At 50.1% G+C, this 17,157-nt stretch overlaps 1 protein-coding gene across 1 annotated transcript in view; it reads right to left on the bottom strand.

The window, feature by feature from the left end:
- Nucleotides 1-17,157, bottom strand: part of LOC141980933 (uncharacterized) — a 232,495-nt gene that overhangs the window by 186,142 nt on the left and 29,196 nt on the right. Inside the window, exons 4-12 of the mRNA XM_074942711.1 lie at nt 16,199-16,379; nt 14,485-14,644; nt 13,479-13,572; nt 12,971-13,144; nt 10,738-10,898; nt 9,400-9,529; nt 5,983-6,099; nt 5,442-5,597; nt 3,705-3,821 (exon numbers count right to left, since the gene is read on the bottom strand). Coding sequence (XP_074798812.1) covers nt 3,705-3,821; nt 5,442-5,597; nt 5,983-6,099; nt 9,400-9,529; nt 10,738-10,898; nt 12,971-13,144; nt 13,479-13,572; nt 14,485-14,644; nt 16,199-16,379 — 1,290 coding nt within the window. The remainder of the gene's footprint in view (nt 1-3,704; nt 3,822-5,441; nt 5,598-5,982; nt 6,100-9,399; nt 9,530-10,737; nt 10,899-12,970; nt 13,145-13,478; nt 13,573-14,484; nt 14,645-16,198; nt 16,380-17,157) is intronic.

The raw sequence follows: 17,157 nt of genomic DNA, 5'->3' as shown, positions 1-17,157 counted from the left end.
TATATATCTTCTTACTATATGTTCTGTTCTATGCATCCGATGAAGTGGGCTGTAGCCCACGAAAGCTTATGCTCTAATAAATTTGTTAGTCTCTAAAGTGCCACAAGTCCTCCTGTTCTTTTTGCGGTTACAAACTAACACTGCTGCTACTCTGAAATATGGCAGCTTTGATACCCGCAAACTTCCTGGGGGCCAGTCAGTCATTAGGGTGCCCCGATGGCACAGGAGAATAAACCAAACTCACAAAATACAAACAGCTGCGTGTGATTGGGCAGGTAACATGCTTCACTCCTGTTGGAAGAAGGGGGGAAACCCGTCTGCTTCAAAAGGGGCCCAGCTGGTGGCAGTGCTGTTCATGGGCTCCCAAGGGAGTCCTCTGGCTGGGCGGATGGCTACCCCAAAGCAGGAAGTTGAGGTTGGGGGTACAGGGCAGGGCAGGGAATATCTGTGGAGCTCTGGGAAGGATGGGAAAGGGTCATCTCCTCTCCTCCAGGGAATATCACAAAACACAAAGCATGCTCAGACTAAAAAGCTATTTGATCTGCAGGGGACAATCCTGTCCTGGCTGGAAGGAGATAGGCAAATCTCACATTTCCAGGACTCTACTGAAGGAGATTGACAGAGCCAGAAGAGTACCCAGAAGTCACCTACTACAGGATAGGCCCAACAAAGAAAATAACAGAACGCCACTAGCCATCACCTTCAGCCCCCAACTAAAACCTCTCCAACGCATCATCAAGGATCTACAACCTATCCTGAAGGACGACCCATCACTCTCACAGATCTTGGGAGACACGCCAGTCCTTGCTTACACACAGCCCCCCAACCTGAAGCAAATACTCACCAGCAACCACACACCACACAACAGAACCACTAACCCAGGAACCTATCCTTGCAACAAAGCCCGTTGCCAACTGTGTCCATATATCTATTCAGAGGACACCATCACAGGGCCTAATCACATCAGCCACACTATCAGAGGCTCGTTCACCTGCACATCTACCAATGTGATATATGCCATCATGTGCCAGCAATGCCCCTCTGCCATGTACGTTGGTCAGACTGGATAGTCTCTACGTAAAAGAATAAATGGACACAAATCAGACGTCAAGAATTATAACATTCAAAAACCAGTCGGAGAACACTTCAATCTCTCTGGTCACTCGATTACAGAGCTAAAAGTGGCAATTCTTCAACAAAAAAACTTCAAAAACAGACTCCAACGAGAGACTGCTGAATTGGAATTAATTTGCAAACTGGACACCATTAAATTAGGCTTGAATAAAGACTGGGAGTGGATGGGTGATTACACAAAGTAAAATTATTTCCCCATGTTTATTCTCCCCTCCCCCACTATGGTTCCTCAGACATTCTTGTCAACTGCTGGAAATGGCCCACCTTGATTATCACTACAAAAGGGTCATCCCCCCCGCTCTCCTGCTGGTAATATCTCACCTGAAGTGATCACTCTCGTTACAGTGTGTATGGTAACACCCATTGTTTCATGTTCTCTATGTATATAAATCTCCCCACTGTATTTTCCACTGAATGCATCCAATGAAGTGAGCTGTAGCTCACGAAAGCTTATGCTCAAATAAATTGGTTAGTCTCTAAGGTGCCACAAGTACAAATTTTCTTTCTGCGAATACAGACTAACACGGCTGCTACTCTTAAAAGTTACTGCATCTTTCATTCTTCTTGCGTGCGTAAAGCCAACGGTGGCTATTCCTAGTTCAGCCACTAGGGGGTGCCATGTCCTCATTTTCCTGTCAGTGTCAGTGGTATCCTTGTTCTGCCAACACACCCTCCGCATGAGCGGCTATTTTAATCTATTCTCTGTCTTGGAAGATGGGAAAGAACAATCAGCTCCATCCAGGGAAACACATTCCTGGGATGTTCATTGCAGTGTAGAATTATCCCTCAAACCAGCGTTCTAGAAGCGGGGTGGGAAAATGACCCCTGTTGTATTAATCACAAAAGGGGCGAATATGTATGAGTTACAGCGACAACACCCAATGCTCCCGTTCCCTTTTGCGGGTCCGCTACAAAGTTGCGTGTCAGGGAAATTTGCGGGTGTTGGATTTGATTACGGACAATGGATACGATGGACGCACACACACACAAATAGCCCTCTAGCTAGGAATGTGATGCAGGGCCTATGACACAGAGTAGAACATTTCTGATTCCATCCAGCAGAGGGCAGTAGTGACACATACACACTGACCAGGTCATCTAGCCTTCTCTCCAGTTGTAGAATGGGGACCAGGAGACACTGAGAGGTAAAGTAACTTGCCCACAGTCGCATAGTGCATCAGCGGGAATAAGACCCAGGAGTCCTGAGATTTAAAAAAACCGAGGAATACACACAGAGACACAGACACACACCTTTTGCTGCATTTCTGCGAGGGCTGAAATACCACGCAAGAACCTGTTCTTAAGGAACAAATCCAGAAGGAAAAGAAATTATTATGATTTGTATTCCCCGTCATGGGTCTGGGCCCCATAGTGCTTGGCACTGTACAAACGCAGAACAAAAAAGACTGTCCCTGACCCACAAGTGCCTGCTTTCCCGATTTCCAGCCAAACGATCCAAAGCCAAAGGAGAGGACTGGCTAAATCTCTGCAATTTGGAGTGTTTATTCGCACTTTGGAAATCCATTCATTACTAGTTTATTACACAGTAGCAGGAATGGTGGTACTTCACCCTCCCCTAGATCAGGGGTTCTCAAGCTTTTTCTTTCTGAGTCCCCCAACATGCTATAAAAACTCCACACCCCAGCTGTGCCACACAACTGGCTTTCTGCATATAAAAGCCAGGGCCGGCGTTAGGGGGTAGCAAGCAGGGCAATTGCCTGGGGCCCCATGTGACAGGGCCCCCCGCAAAGCTAACTTGCTCAAGCTTCGGCTTCAGCCCCGGGTGGTGGGGCTCAGGGCCCCAGGCTTCAGCCCCATACAGTGGGACTTCGGTTTTCTGCCCTGGGCCCCAGTGAGTCTAACACTGGCCCTGCTTCACAGCTCCCCTGAAACCTTCTCATGGCCTCCCAGGGGCCCCCGGACCCCTGATTAAGAACCACTGCCCTAAAGCATCTTCCTACCTGAGGATCTCAAACTGCTTCAGAGATACCATTGAATGAATCATAGAATATCAGGGTTGGAAGGGACCTCAGGAGGTCATCTAGTCCAACCCCCTGCTCAAAGCAGGACCAACCCCAACTAAATCACCCCTGTACGGTCAGTGTTATCCCTATTTTACAACTTGGGAAGTTGAGGCACCCGGAGGAGAAGTTACTTGCCCTAGGTCAACCCGGGAAGCCGGTCACAAGGCAGGAAGAGAATGCAAGTGTCCTGATTCCCTGTTTTTTGTTTTAACCACCAAACCATCCTTCCTGCAGGGCAAAAATAAAAGAACATCTAGATTTCTAACACTTCTCCCCCTAACAACAGCATAAAGGGTGTTTGAATCCAGGGTCAGAGAAAAGACCCCTGTGCAAATCTCAGATCTGGATTCAAATCCCAGGTGTTTAGGGTCAGGATTTCGACCAGGTCTGTCTCTAATCTCATTGTGGGAAGCTTGGGTGAGAACATGCACCTTGGTGCTGCTAAACAAGGTTGATGACAAAAGCAAAAGCAGATTCAATAATGATGCAGGCTGCTAACAGAGCATCATGAAAATGACACACTCCTCTGGTTCCTGGAGACTGTACCTGCCGACACCCAGGTGAGCCTGTATCCTGATGCTCCCCTAACTGAGGTCCACCTGGCCTTGATGGTGTCAGTTGTCTCATTCTGGAGCAAGATGCTTTTCACTGGCAGGAGCTTCACTGGAAGGGTTAAAGGGAACAGACATTTCAGAGAAGCTACATTACAACCCATGCACCCCCGTAGGAACCGTGGGTTGCCTCCCGCCTACATTAGCCAGAGGGGAGAGAGATTTCGAAGAGTTCCTTCATAGCCTGTCAGTTTTAATGCATCTAGTAAAGGCTGTTGTCTGCTCATCAGGAAGAGTCACTCGGAGCCCAAGGTGCAGCGACGCCAGCTGCGCGAGCTGTCACGGTCGCTTTTTCTGGCCCGCACCGCTGATGCACCAATCTGGTTTGATTTACACAGGGTGCTGGGATGCCAACAGATTTGCAGGCAGGGAGCAGGCCCGGGGCTTAAAGAGAGAGCAAGGCACACAGGGTGAGTGGATAAATGAAGGGAGGGGGCAGAGGGAAAGGCTACTTGTTTTAAGTACTAGGCCAGACTCTCAACTGGGGTCAATCTCTGCATAAAATCACAACAACCTCCATGAAATGAAAGATCCGGAACAATTTAATTGAGTGCTCGTGAAATTTCAATTCTGGGTGGGTGGGTGGAGCCTAAATGAACAATAGACCTGCCCCCTCAGATGAAGGGCGGGGCCATGGAGCCCAGACAGCAACTAGCTATAGTGAACAAGAGGCGTTCTCTTTATCCACAGCACGGCCAGCTTCCCTCTTCTAGACCCATGTCTGAGCCCCTCCTCTAGTGATTTGGGACAGGAAACATTTTAGAAATCTCAAAACATTTTCCAGGATGGGAAAACCATTTCCCACCTAGCTCTGAGGATGGGCTTGGAGTTATAGGCAGTGAAGGGGGTGGGGCTTTCTCTGAAACATCAAGAACAGGTCACTGCTGAGGAGCGGAGTTGACGGTTCAAGTAACCCCTAAGGCCAAGAGTTTTTAAAAAACGGTTCCTAAAGTTAGGCTCCTAAGTCCATATTAAGGCAGCTAAACAAGTGCTGGACGTCAAAAAAGTCGAACACCTGACGCTTCCCTTGATTTCAGACAGTGAGAGGAGAGTCTGACTGAGCCTTTATTAAATGGAATGGGTTTGGAGCGGAGGCTGAACGGTTGAGAGCAATCTCCCAGTGTGACGTGTCGGGGAAGGTGAGCAAGAATGGGGGATGGGAGCAGGGGTGAGCATGCAGGGGAAAGTGTGCAGGGGCACGGGGACAGATGGAAGCAGATCTGAGTGTGCGTGAGAGCACAAGAATAGGGGTAGAGTGTGTATCAGGGGCATGGGGACAGATGGAAGCAGGTCTGAGTGTGCGTGAGAGCACAAGAATAGGGGTAGAGTGTGTATGAGCATGTGTGAGCATGCATAAGCAGAGGGGCAGGCGTGAGAGCAGAAGTGAGCGTGAAAAGAAGACCATGTATGTGAACAGGGACAGGCATGGCAGCAGCATAAGCATGCAAAGAAAAGCATCCGTGTGCACAGCGGCAAGCGTGAGAGCGGAAGCAAGTGTGCAAAGAAGACCAGACATGTGCACAGGGACAGGCATGACAGCAAGCATGCAAAGAAAAGCATCCATGTGCACAGGGCCAAGCATCAGAGCAGGAGCAAGAGTGCAAAGGAGAGCAGGCATGAGCCCGATTTCCAGTGCAATTAAGAATGCCACCTCAGCGATCAAACCTCTTACATGTTCTCCCTGTAGCGGACACCGGTTGGCTCGAGCCCTGGCGGTACACAGCATAGATACTGACAGTATATTCTTTATCCTCCTGCAAGTTGCCAAGCACGTGAGAGGTGACTTTTCCGCCCAGAATCTGCTCATAGGTCATCCCGGGTCTGTTTGCTGTAGGGGCCAGAAGCAAATAGGACACCCTGGTGAGTGACACCTGTGGACAGAGGAGCGTGGCATATTTGCCAGTCTACTGTCAGCATCAGAGAATTAGCCCCAGAATTGTACCATCTGGGTTTGCAATGGAAAGCCCCTGTCCTGATGGGACTACCCCGCTTTCTACAAGAGGCTCCAAACTCACTGGGGGAGGCCAACGCCGCTTTGCCCCAGGGTGACACAGATACATCAGCGATGCAATGGGATCCCCACTGCATTGCGAAGCCCGGGCTAGGCCTCAGAGGACAGAGCTCTGGAAGTGGGGAAGTTGCTTTTCCCAAGCATCAGGACTTACATGAAAATACCTGACACTGGTGTGAAAACCTAGCAGATCACAACTTACATCTGGGCATGTAGATCTTGTAGCCTTCAAGCTTCCCTAGGGGAGGAGTCCAGGCTACCTTGAGGCTAAAGAGTCCTTCTTCGATGACCCGGAAATTGGTCACTGGAGGTATGGGCGCTTTAAGACACAAAAGGGACCCAGAGGTTAAGGGTCAAGGCTGCCCCACAGCAAAGACCCCCTACAAAGAAGAGAAACTCCCGTGTTCTCCAAGGGTGAAGGGACACAGCGGGGAACAGACACTCCTCTCACAGAATCAGATCCCCCATGCTCCCTTCCATCCCCTCACTAACATCCCTAGTTCCTTGCTTCCTGCCCTCTCATACCTTGCAGGGTCCCTGGCAGCTGTACAAAGTGAATGTTGCAGCATGAGAATGTTTCAGGATCACCCACAATGCACCACTGCTTAGTACAGTGCTGGGAACTCTAGAGGATCTCTACTCCCCCGGCATTGCCACTGACTCTCCTGAGGGTAGCGTTTGCTTGGAGGCGGGGCAAAGCTGCAATGGCGCATGCACTGAATCTTGTTCACTCCTACTCACGTGGCTCTGTACTGATCCAACCAGCCACAGCAGCCAGAGCTACAGCTCCTGCCTCCAGCTCACTAGTGTAAGCAGAGTCAGGATGAGCTCCACCCTGACATCTGGTGGTGAGGTGTGGCAAGTTGTGGAAGAGAACTTCAGGGGCCGATCTCATTTGCATAGGCACACCCACCCCGCCTAGAATAAGGCCACAGCTGCCCAAATGGTCACTTTGGCTGCTGTGGGATCCCCAGTGTCTCTGTTATTGGGTCAGGAAGAATAAATTGTTATTACCCTGATTATGGGAATCAAGGACAGTGCAACTGCACTTGGCCTTTTGTTATGATGGAGGGACTCGCCATCAACTAAGTAGCACTCGCTAGGCAAGGGTCATGGGTTCCAAAACACTGTGAATGGAGAAAGGTTGGGGACAGGTATTAATACTTGGTGGCATAGGGCACCTGGTGAGGGCCTCTCATGCTAATTGCACTTCCTCCTCTCTCCACTGTGGAATATCAGAGCTAATTTTGATTCCATTAGGAGTCTAGTTACAGGCTGCTGAGCTCACTTTGGGCTAATGGTGCACCAGCCTTGAGGCTCCCCTACTACAAGCTGAAACCACAAAAGAGCTAAACTGACTAAGAGCTGAGATCACTGAGTGTTGTGTTAAGTGGTGGGGGAGCCTGAAGATGTATGGTGGAGCTGTTATATGGTGTGCAACGGCGAGCAAAGCGGCTGGTGGAGTGGAGCAGTTTGCGGGACGGTGAACAGAGCGGCTGGTGGAGCCCATGGGGTGGCTGGCAGAGCGGAGCCCCATGGAGAGGTGGGGCCATCAGCTTTGGACCATGTAAGGTGCCCCTTAACCCCCCCCCAATCTCTACCCAGGTTGGGAGGCAAAACTCTGCAGGTAAACTTTTGAACTCTGGGGCTGCCCTGAACATGGACAGAGACTTTTGGGTCATTGGACTTTTGGGACTTTGGGTGATTTTGGGTTGCTGGACTCAAGAACCAAAGGGAAAGGACATGCCCCAATTTGCTTGGGGTGGATTTTTTTGCTCATGGGTTGTGTTATGAATCCTGTTGGTGGTGTTTCCCCAACATAATGCCACATTGTTTCTCTCTGTTATTAAAAGGCTTTTTGTTACACTCAGACTATGTGCTTGCGAGAGAGGAAGTATTGCCTCTTGGAGGTGCCCAGCGGGGGTGGTATATATTTGTCCCAGGTCACTGGGTGGGGGCTTGAGCTGGTTTTGCATTGTGTTATTGGAATGGAACCCCTAGATACTGAAGCCGGCCCTTGTTGCTGCCAACTCTGACAGGCAGAAGGGTTACACTAGTGGGGATCAGAAGATATATCAGGTGACTTTACTTTTCCCACCAAAACATTCCATCTTATTCTTGGTAAGTGTATGTAAGAAAAAACATTATCAAGACACTAGCAGATGGGGAGGGCTCTGAGTTGCTACAGAGAATTTGTTCCCAGGTATCTGCCTGGTGGGTCTTGCCCACATGCTCAGGGTCTGACTGATCACCAGATTTGGAATCGGGAAGGAATTTTCCCCTGGGTCAGAGTGGCAGAAGCCCAGAGCGTTTTCCGCCTTCCTCTGCAGCTTGGGTAACTTGCAGGTTTAAACTAGTGTAAATGGTGGATTTTCTGTAACTTGAAGGCTTTAAACCATGATCTGAGGGCTTCAGTAATTCAGCCAGAGGTTAGGGGTCTATTACAGGAGCGGGTAGGTGAGGTTCTGTGCCCTGCAACCTGCAGGAGGTCAGACTAGATGATCGTGATGGTCCCCTCTGGCCTTAAAGTCTATGAGTCTACGAATCTAAGACTCATTATTTATTTAATCCTGTCTGAGATCCTCCCTCAAGAAGACAGACACCACTCAAAAAAGTAGGTCCCTCGGGAAAAGCAGACTAGACGCTTCACGCAAAACAGAGGAGCTGAACCGGTGCAATGCCTTAACACACCTGCCGTGCAGCAACACCTGGTTCAAGACTCACACAGTCAGCCAAATCCAGACCCAGAGTAAACGGGAGCCTTGCTGATGTGGCACCTGACCTGAATTTGGCCTATATTTCTGACACTGGGAAACTGGCTCTTAACGGAAGGCAGTAACATAACAGCAGAAAGGTTCGACATCGCTCGTTAGTGTACAGAGGAAATCCCGATAAAATGATTTAAAATGTGTCTGAAGTAGAGCCCCACAGGAAGCTGCTGTCTTGGCAATCTGATGATCCAGAGCAAGATTCAGGGACTCAGGTGACTGGGTGAAAGTCACCACTGTGTAGAGGACCAGCCCAATGCACAGATCAGCATCTCAAGCAGGGGCACGAGTGATCTTCACTTAGGTCACTTACTGACTTCAGGAACTTAATCGTGCAACATGGTGTTCTCCTTGGGCAAAATTCACCCCTGCGTGCAGACAGCCAGTACCCGGCCATGACACGACCTAAATCCACTGCAACTCTCAAAATAGAGCTTCTGGGGAACACAAAGCTGTGCATAGGCCTTGTGCCCATTCTCTGCACTGGGGTGAATTGCATTCTTGCTATGGATTATTGCAGGATGACCTGCAGCATGACAGATTTCCATGAAATAATTAAGTCCCTGATCCTGCTCCCACGAGCAGACCTCTGTACTGGTGCTAAGCCCCACGGGCCCAATGCACAAAGCAACATGCAGAGCCATGGCCTAAGCAAGCTCCCCCATTCTCAGGCACTTGGAAATTATACTAAATTGGACACCATTGCTGATAAATTAGATACCATGATTCACTAAACCAGACAGTATCGGATGCTTCCAAGGCTGCACCCAACACACATACTTTCCAGCCTGGCTTCTGGACAGGCTAACAAATAAATAACAAGGGGAACAGTTTCCAAAGGACACACTCACTCGTCTTCCCTTTGACGGCCGTTGACTCCCCGAGGGCGTCCGCGTAGACCGCCAGGACCGTGAAGAAATAGTTTGTGTCGGGCTTCAGATCGGACACCAGCATGGTGCTTTTGTTGCCATCCAAAACAATCTGTCACAGACAAGAGAAGAGAGGCGCTTAGCCGGTCACTGTCAGGCGAAGCAGGCTCCGGCTCTGATGAGCTACACAATGAGCCATGCAGATAAGGAAGGACGGTGCTAGAATGCCAACCAGGAGTTCAAGCATTTTGACAGCAGGATACAGTCCCTTTGATTTGGCTGGGCGTCGGAAGGGGATTTTCCCTCTTTACACTTACAGCCAAGGGTGTAAACACCATGAAGGGGAAGCCATTACAAAGGAGAATCTGGTTTGATCCAAGGCCGTGTCCTCAAGTCAGTGGGAGACTTTCCATGATCAAAGGCCTTTGGATCTGAAGCAAGGGGATGAAATTGATAAGCAAAAAATGTAGGCTGAAAAATAGGCTTATTTATTTCTGAGTTTTATTTGGATAGGAAAACTCTCCAGAGCAGTCTGTCTCTTGCTATGTGCTTGTACAGCTCCTAGCGCAATGGGGCCCGCATCTCGGTTGGGGCTACTGTAGTGTAAATAATAACAACTCTCAAGGTAACACTGAATGCTGGGCCAGGATCTGCTACACTTACCCTGAGAAGTCCCTTACTTTGTGAGTAGGCCCCCTGAAATCAGATGCTATGTAGAATACCGCTCATTGTGAGTTGGGGTGGCAGCATCTGGTCCAATGAGATAAGAGATTACTATTGTTTACTGGCTACGTGCCGGTAGCATGCTCTGTACTGCCCCTATGCCCCAAGGACTAGAAGCAGAAGGGCGAGAGTGTTACAAGAAAGTGGGCTGTTCTCACGTTCTACCCAACCCAGGTAGAAGACTGGAAGCCAGAGCTGGGCCATGGTAAGAGCTGCCCAGGGAGCCTGAGCCGCTGTGGGGAGCCTTGGAACCTCCAGCTGCCCAGGCAGGGTTGCCAGGTGTCCAGTTTTCAACCGAACACCTGGTCAGAAAGGGACCCTCCCCAATGCTCCCCAGCCTGGTGAAAATGAGCAAGTGAGTGAGTGAGGGGGACAGTGAGCGACAGAGGGAGGGGGGATGGAGTGAGCGGGGTGGGGCCTCGGAGGAGAGGCGGGGTAAGGGTGTTCGGTTTTGTTCAGTCAGAAAGTTGGCAACCTGTCCTGCCCTGGTACACTGGCCAAGATAGCAGCCATCACACTCAGAGGCTCTGAAAATCAGGGGATGACAAGCATTCCATGTGGCAAACGCAGACCACGGGAGGAAGGGAGGAGGTCTACCTGCCGCTGGTCCTCAGAAATAAGCTGCCCAGTAGCAGAAAGTGAATTCAGGAGGACGTGGTATTCCAGCACCTTCCCCGTGGCGGGAGTCCAGGTCAGCCTCAAAGAGCTGTAACTTTGTTCGCTGACAAGTAAATCCCGGGGACCAACGATCTTCTCCACTAAAAGCAGGTGGAGAAATAAAACTCCGTGATTTGGGCTGTTAGAGACACTGCAGGACAGGACTCCTGGGAGGGCCTCTATTAACAAAGCTGCCATTCCCCTTCCAGAGATAGCCTTGAAAAGAAAACATCAGCCAAAGCAACCGAATTGGTAAGACTGAAGGGGACCAGCGGCTGGGCTCTAGACCTATGCCAGGATCTAAAGATCTCACACATACCCCTATGGAGCGGTCCTAGAGAATTGATATGGGATTAATCCAATAGGGTTCTAGAAACATTTAGTAAAGTTCCACAGAAATTATTCTAAAAATCTACACAAATTAATAGAGAATGGGCTCCTCTCAAGCTTCTTTTTTAAGCTCCCGGATGGGATTCTGTGACAGGGTTAGAATACTCTATTACAATCTTTAGGATGGTCCAAAATGTGGTAGAGTTCAATAGAAAATGGTCCTGTTCCTATGGGATTTTTTAGAGATGGGCACACAGTAATGGGTGAGGTACAGCCCAGCTAAATCCCGAAATATCAGTTCTCTGATCCTCTGTCGTCATGGTAGAGACAAATCAGTTACTACGGCAGCTCTGCCTGTTAAAACACTTGGGCATCTCTGATGCTAGCACTGAGCCGGCTCCTGCTCAGTCTGGCAGCTGTCTGTCTGTCCGCTGGGCAGTAGCAATGGCTGCAAGGGGGGGCTCGCTCCTGTTTTTCCCCCATTAGGAAACACCCATCCACATCACTAGAGGCTTTTAAATGCAGGCTGATGAACCACTTGGGACTGGGAGCCTGATCCACAGCCCATTGGAGTCAGTGCAATCCCTCCCCATTGACTTCTCTGTAACGCTGGGTGAAAGTTTTCCTCTGAAACTTTCTTCTCGCCCACAAAGGCAGACTCCGGTCGCCTGAAACAGCTCACACATTTGTGCTGAATTCCCCGAGTTGTTTCAGAAACAAAAACAAACAAACAAAAAACCAATTCTCAAAGCTGATTGATAGGTTTTGACTTTTCGATTCACAACGATTTTTCATTTTGAATTTTACCCCAATATTATGAATTATTTGAAAGGTTTACAAAAAAAAAACCCTTGAAAACGCTAGGAAACTTTTCATTTTGGGTTGAACAGAATGGTCAGTTGCACCCAAAACAAAATGTTTTCGAGCTTTTCATTTCACTGAAAATTTTAAAAAATATCTTTGTCTTGAGTCGACCTGAAACTTTTTTTTTCTTTTCTGGTTCGGCCACAAAACTGAAAACTCAGTTACTCACCCCACTGGACTTCAGTGGGCTTCGTCCCAGGCCCTGGGATAGAGGCAAATCCTGCTCCCTGGATGGGGTGAAACTAATATCCCAGGCAGGGCTTCCAACCACAGGCAGCTACTGTCCCTCATCTCCTGCTGTCGCTCCTCTCTCCAGTGCCAGTGCTGTGATCCAGCGTCACCAGCGTGAAATAAACGCAATCAAGGACAATGTGGGCACTGCCCTCTGAACGACAAACCGGATGCACTGGTTGCTGGCTGCTTTCTAAGGGTCTGTCTACCCTGCAGTTAACCCCCCGCGGCTGGCCCGTGTCAGCTGCCACGGACTCGCGGGGCTTGGGCTACGCAGCTGTTTAATTGCAGTGTAGACATGCAGGCTCCAGCCCGAGCCTGGGCTCTGGGACCCCATGAGGGGGAAGGGTCTCACAGCTGGCCTCCAGCCCAAGCCCAAACGTCTACACCACAATTGAACAGCCCTGTAGCCTGAGCCCCATGAGCCTGAATCGGCTGAAATGGGCCAGCCCTAGGGGTTTAAATGCTGTGTGGACATACCCTACAGGTCTCACATAGATTTATAGATTAGGGTTGGAAGAGACCTCAGGAAGTCAGCTAGTCCAACCCCCTGCTCAAAGCAGGACCAACTCCAACTAAATCATCCCAGCCAGGACTTTGTCAAGCTCTAAACGTCTATTGATGTGAATATATGGGATGCAGAGAGCAAGTCTATTGGGATGTCGGAGCCTCCCACCCCCTCCTGCCCCAGAGAAAGGGGCTGATTCAACGAAATGGAAAATAAGAGTGGGCAGGGGTCCAGACTCACCATCCACAGCCTGCCTGGTGGGGCGCGGAGGCTCGGAGGCCGTGACACAGAGCCTTCGAGAGAGTTTAGGGGACAAGTTACCCAGCAAGTGGAAATCTTCAGTGTAAAGCACATGCTCCTCAGCAGGCATGGAAGCTATTTTCCTCAGTTCGTTCCTGTCGGCATTCTTAATTCCTAAAGGCGCGGGGGTGGGGAAAGGAAGGGAAAACAAGAGGCCTGATTCGTCACTGCCTTCTACTGGGCATTGCCATTTACAGCTTCCTACAAAGCGGAGCGGAGACTCAGACCCAGTGTTTAGAGGTGTAGTCCCTTGGTGTAGATGCAGTTCCCATTGCTGTGTATTCCCCTGGGGGATATGCGATATTTTGTAGTGTCTAGCCCTTGGTCTATTCAGTATTCTATGGGGTATATATATATACACATGTAGCACGCATTCGTGTACACCCTGCCACGTATACACAATCCGCAGTGGTGACGTTCTGAGCGTCTTCATTTCTACCATACCTACCCACAGCAAACACTGTAACTCCTCTGTCCTGTAGCGCCACAGCCGCATCTTCGACAGAATCGGCAGATTTCCCATCTGTGATTAAAACAACGATCTGCAAGGAAGCAGAGTCACAGCCGGGTAACCAGGGTGTCCAACGCGAGCAATCTGCAACATGTACTGCGATTGACCGCCGCGCTCTACCGGCAGATGAGGCACTTCCTCGGAGACCCCGGCGAGGAAGGAGCCAGGCTGATGGCCCTGGAAAGGGGAGGCTGCTGCTTCTCCACAGAATAGGAATCACATCCATGCAAGCTTCCTTCCCTGCACACCTTCTACTGCCCAGCTAGGGCATCTCAGACACCAGGAACCCATGGCCCCCTGACCTGAGACCAGCAATGAGCCATCAGATGGTAACCACTTTCAGCCACTATCAACCAGGGCCAGATCGGAAACAGTGGCTGACGTGAGCAGCCCCATACCCCACCGCTCACTCTTCGGTGCCACCTTGGTAGCAACCTCCTTGTAGCAGTCAGCTGAGAAGAATGGGCCAGACAGGCCGTGCAACGTTCCCTTTGCCCTGTCTCTTGAGGGTCTGCAGAGCAAACAAGAACTAATGTGTCTCCATTTGAGGCTTCCCAGAATCCAAAGTCCCTAGCAGGGAAAGGAACATGCAGCATTTCAATTTGGGGAAGTGGGCGACCCAGTCAGAAGAGGGCTTCTTTAATAAGAAATTACAGCAGTGCCCGATTTGATTGCTATTCTGCCAAGCTGGGCTACATGTTCTCCAAGGAGACCCTCCAGGAACACACAATCCATTCGCCACGTCAGCTGTTCGTCACGTAACCGGCCCTAACGCAGGGTGGCTCTTTGTCCCCCTCTAGAGGTTAAGCCATGTATACAGATTCCTGAGTCTGCTACTGCCATCAATCTAGGAAATCTGTTCCTTTAGCTCAAGCGGTAAAGGCTCATGCTCTTAGATGCAGAAGTCCTGAATTCAACCCATGACCATGTGGGAGGGACTGACCTTTGCCGCATCTCCTCTTGCTGCTGCCGGACTGAAGACCACATGGGCCACAAACACCAGGGCATCCCCTGTTTTTGCATTGCCCCCTTGGAACGAGAGCTCCCTGACGGCCACCAGTACCTCCTCGATGGTGACGTAATCCGTCAACTCAATACTCATCCTGGGAGCAGGAAGAAAAGGGGGCGCAAAAGAGAGAGCATTTATTTTGCATCCCCCGTGAATCACAGTAGGGATCATACAATATAACATCTGAAGGCACAGGCCGGCATGCCAACCCTCAGCTCCTTCTGAAAGGAAAGGGCATGTAGGGTCAGTGAAAGGACATCACGGGCAGATACACCAGCTCTCTTTGTTCCCCTTCTTCGCACTGAAATGTCACGCCACTGAATGAGGGCTATTGATCTCCAGGGGTGGGGCCCAGGGGGCAAGGCATCTACCACTAGTACCAGTCGAACACAGTGGAGTCTCCAATCCAGACAATTTTTAAATCAAGGGTGGATGTTTTTCTAAAAGATCTGCTCTAGGGTTTATTCTGGGGAAGTTCCATGGTCTGCACTATCCAGACGATCACAATGGTCCCTTCGGGCCTTGGAATCTATGACGCTGAGGTTCTGTCTCCAAAGCAATTCAACGCCCGCAGCTGGCTCATGTCAGCTGACTCGGGCTCGCGGGGCTGCAAAGCTGCGGTGTAGACATTCAAGCTCAGGCACCTACACTCCCATTTTACAGCCCCACGTCAGCCTGAGAAATAACCGAGCTGAATCCGAAAAGCTTTATTAAACGATACGGAGGCTGATGGGGCTTTCCACCATGCAAGCCCATTGGGACTGGTTCTCCTCAACCTGATGCCGGTTCTATGCCAGCGCAATTCCACTGGCTTCCCCAGGAAGGGAGATGACGAAGAGGCTATGAATGCCATTGCCTGTATGCACGGAACTGAGGGCAGCATTGGGAAGCTTCCCCAAAACAGTTTTACTGGGACAAGGGACGGCCCCTTGCTGGCTCTGAGCCAGATTTTTGAAAGGATTCAGGCCCTTAACTCCCATTGAATTCAGTTTGAGGAAACCTGTGAGGGTCTGGGCCTTTGTCACCCCAATCCAGCAGGCTGCAGATTGGAACTTGGAAAATGCACAGGAAGCCCAACCCTTAAATAATCATGTCAGCTACCAGCACACAATCGCTGTGTCTTTGCTGTGTAAGGATCCAGGGTATGGTCATCCTCCATTTTGGAGGGGGAGGGGGGCGTATTTGGATGGCAGGCGGACGGTTCCAGGCTTCAGCTTGTAGCTGAATCTCATTGCTGAGTTGTGGGAGAGCCAAATGAAAGTAATCATTCAATATAAGCTCTCCAAGCCTTCAAACACCACCACCAGAGCTAGGGGTGCATAAGGTTGCCCATAGGGTGACCAGATGTCCTGATTTTATAGGGACGGTCCCAATATTTGGGGCTTTGTCTTACATAGGTGCCTATTACCCCTCACCCTCTTCCCGATTTATCACTCTTGCTGTCTGGTCACCCTAGTTGCCCACCACCATGGCATCCGGTGGGGCCTCAGACCAAGCCCCGGTATTTTTAAATGCACCTTTCCTGTTTTAAATTTGAATGTGCCTTTCAATGAATTATGATTCACATACATCCACTCCAGCCTCTCTGCCAGACAGAGGTGGGACTTAGAGATTCTCTGTGTTGACAGGAAATGAAGGTTTGCCCCACCTTGGCTTCTCCGCATAGAGTGCCACTCCCAGCCGAACGCCCTCTTTGCCCATTGCCACGTTCTCGAAGGAGAGGACCACGCTGTAGACAAAGTCTTTGATCAGCCGGAAGTTCCCTTCCCCCACGCTCCAGGACTCACCCACCAGGAACAAGATGTCGGCCACCTCCGCCGTCCCACATGCTGCGGGGAGAAGAACAGAGCGGCTGCGTGGGCTGAGAGGCTGGTTCTGTTCCACAGAGCTTGTAATGGACCAGCTAGCATATAAACCATCTGAGGGAACATCAGCGGGGCAGGGTCTCGTAAGCCCCCCTAACGATACTGCAGCTAAAGGAGGCGGAGATCAGAACCTGGCCCAGATATACAAACCCTTTGCAAATCTCTCCAGCTTAGGTAATGACATGGCTGCCGTCACCATAGTATCTGAGCACCTCGCAGTCTCCAGTGGTCTCACTGGGGAACTGAGGCACAGACAGACTAAGGCCTACATCTTCAAAACGTACTTTGGCGCCTAATTGCCACTGAGTTCGTTGGTGATCTCGGTCCAGAAGGGTTCATGGTATTGCTTTAAGGATCTGAACCTAAATGACCAGCCTGAGGTCACATAGGGAGGCCTGTGGCAGCAGGGCCGTCCTTAGGATTTATAAAAAGAAAAGGAGGACTTGTGACACCTTAGAGACTAACAAATTTATTTGAGCATAAGCTTTCATGAGCTACAGCTCACTTCATCAGATGCATGCAGGGGAAAATACAGTGGGGAGATTTTATATACACAGAGAACATGAAACAATGGGTGTTACCAGAGAGATAGCCATACCAGAGAGATAGCCTCTGATAGTGTGGCTGATAGTGTGACAGCCCCCCAACCTGAAGCAAATACTCACCAGCAACCACACACCACACAACAAAAACACTAACCCAGGAACCTATCCTTGCAACAAAGCCCATTGCCAACTGTATC

This window comes from Natator depressus, chromosome 1 (genome assembly GCF_965152275.1).
Source record: "Natator depressus isolate rNatDep1 chromosome 1, rNatDep2.hap1, whole genome shotgun sequence".
Taxonomy (NCBI): Eukaryota; Metazoa; Chordata; order Testudines; family Cheloniidae; genus Natator; species Natator depressus.
This window is presented reverse-complemented; position numbering and strand designations above follow the sequence as displayed.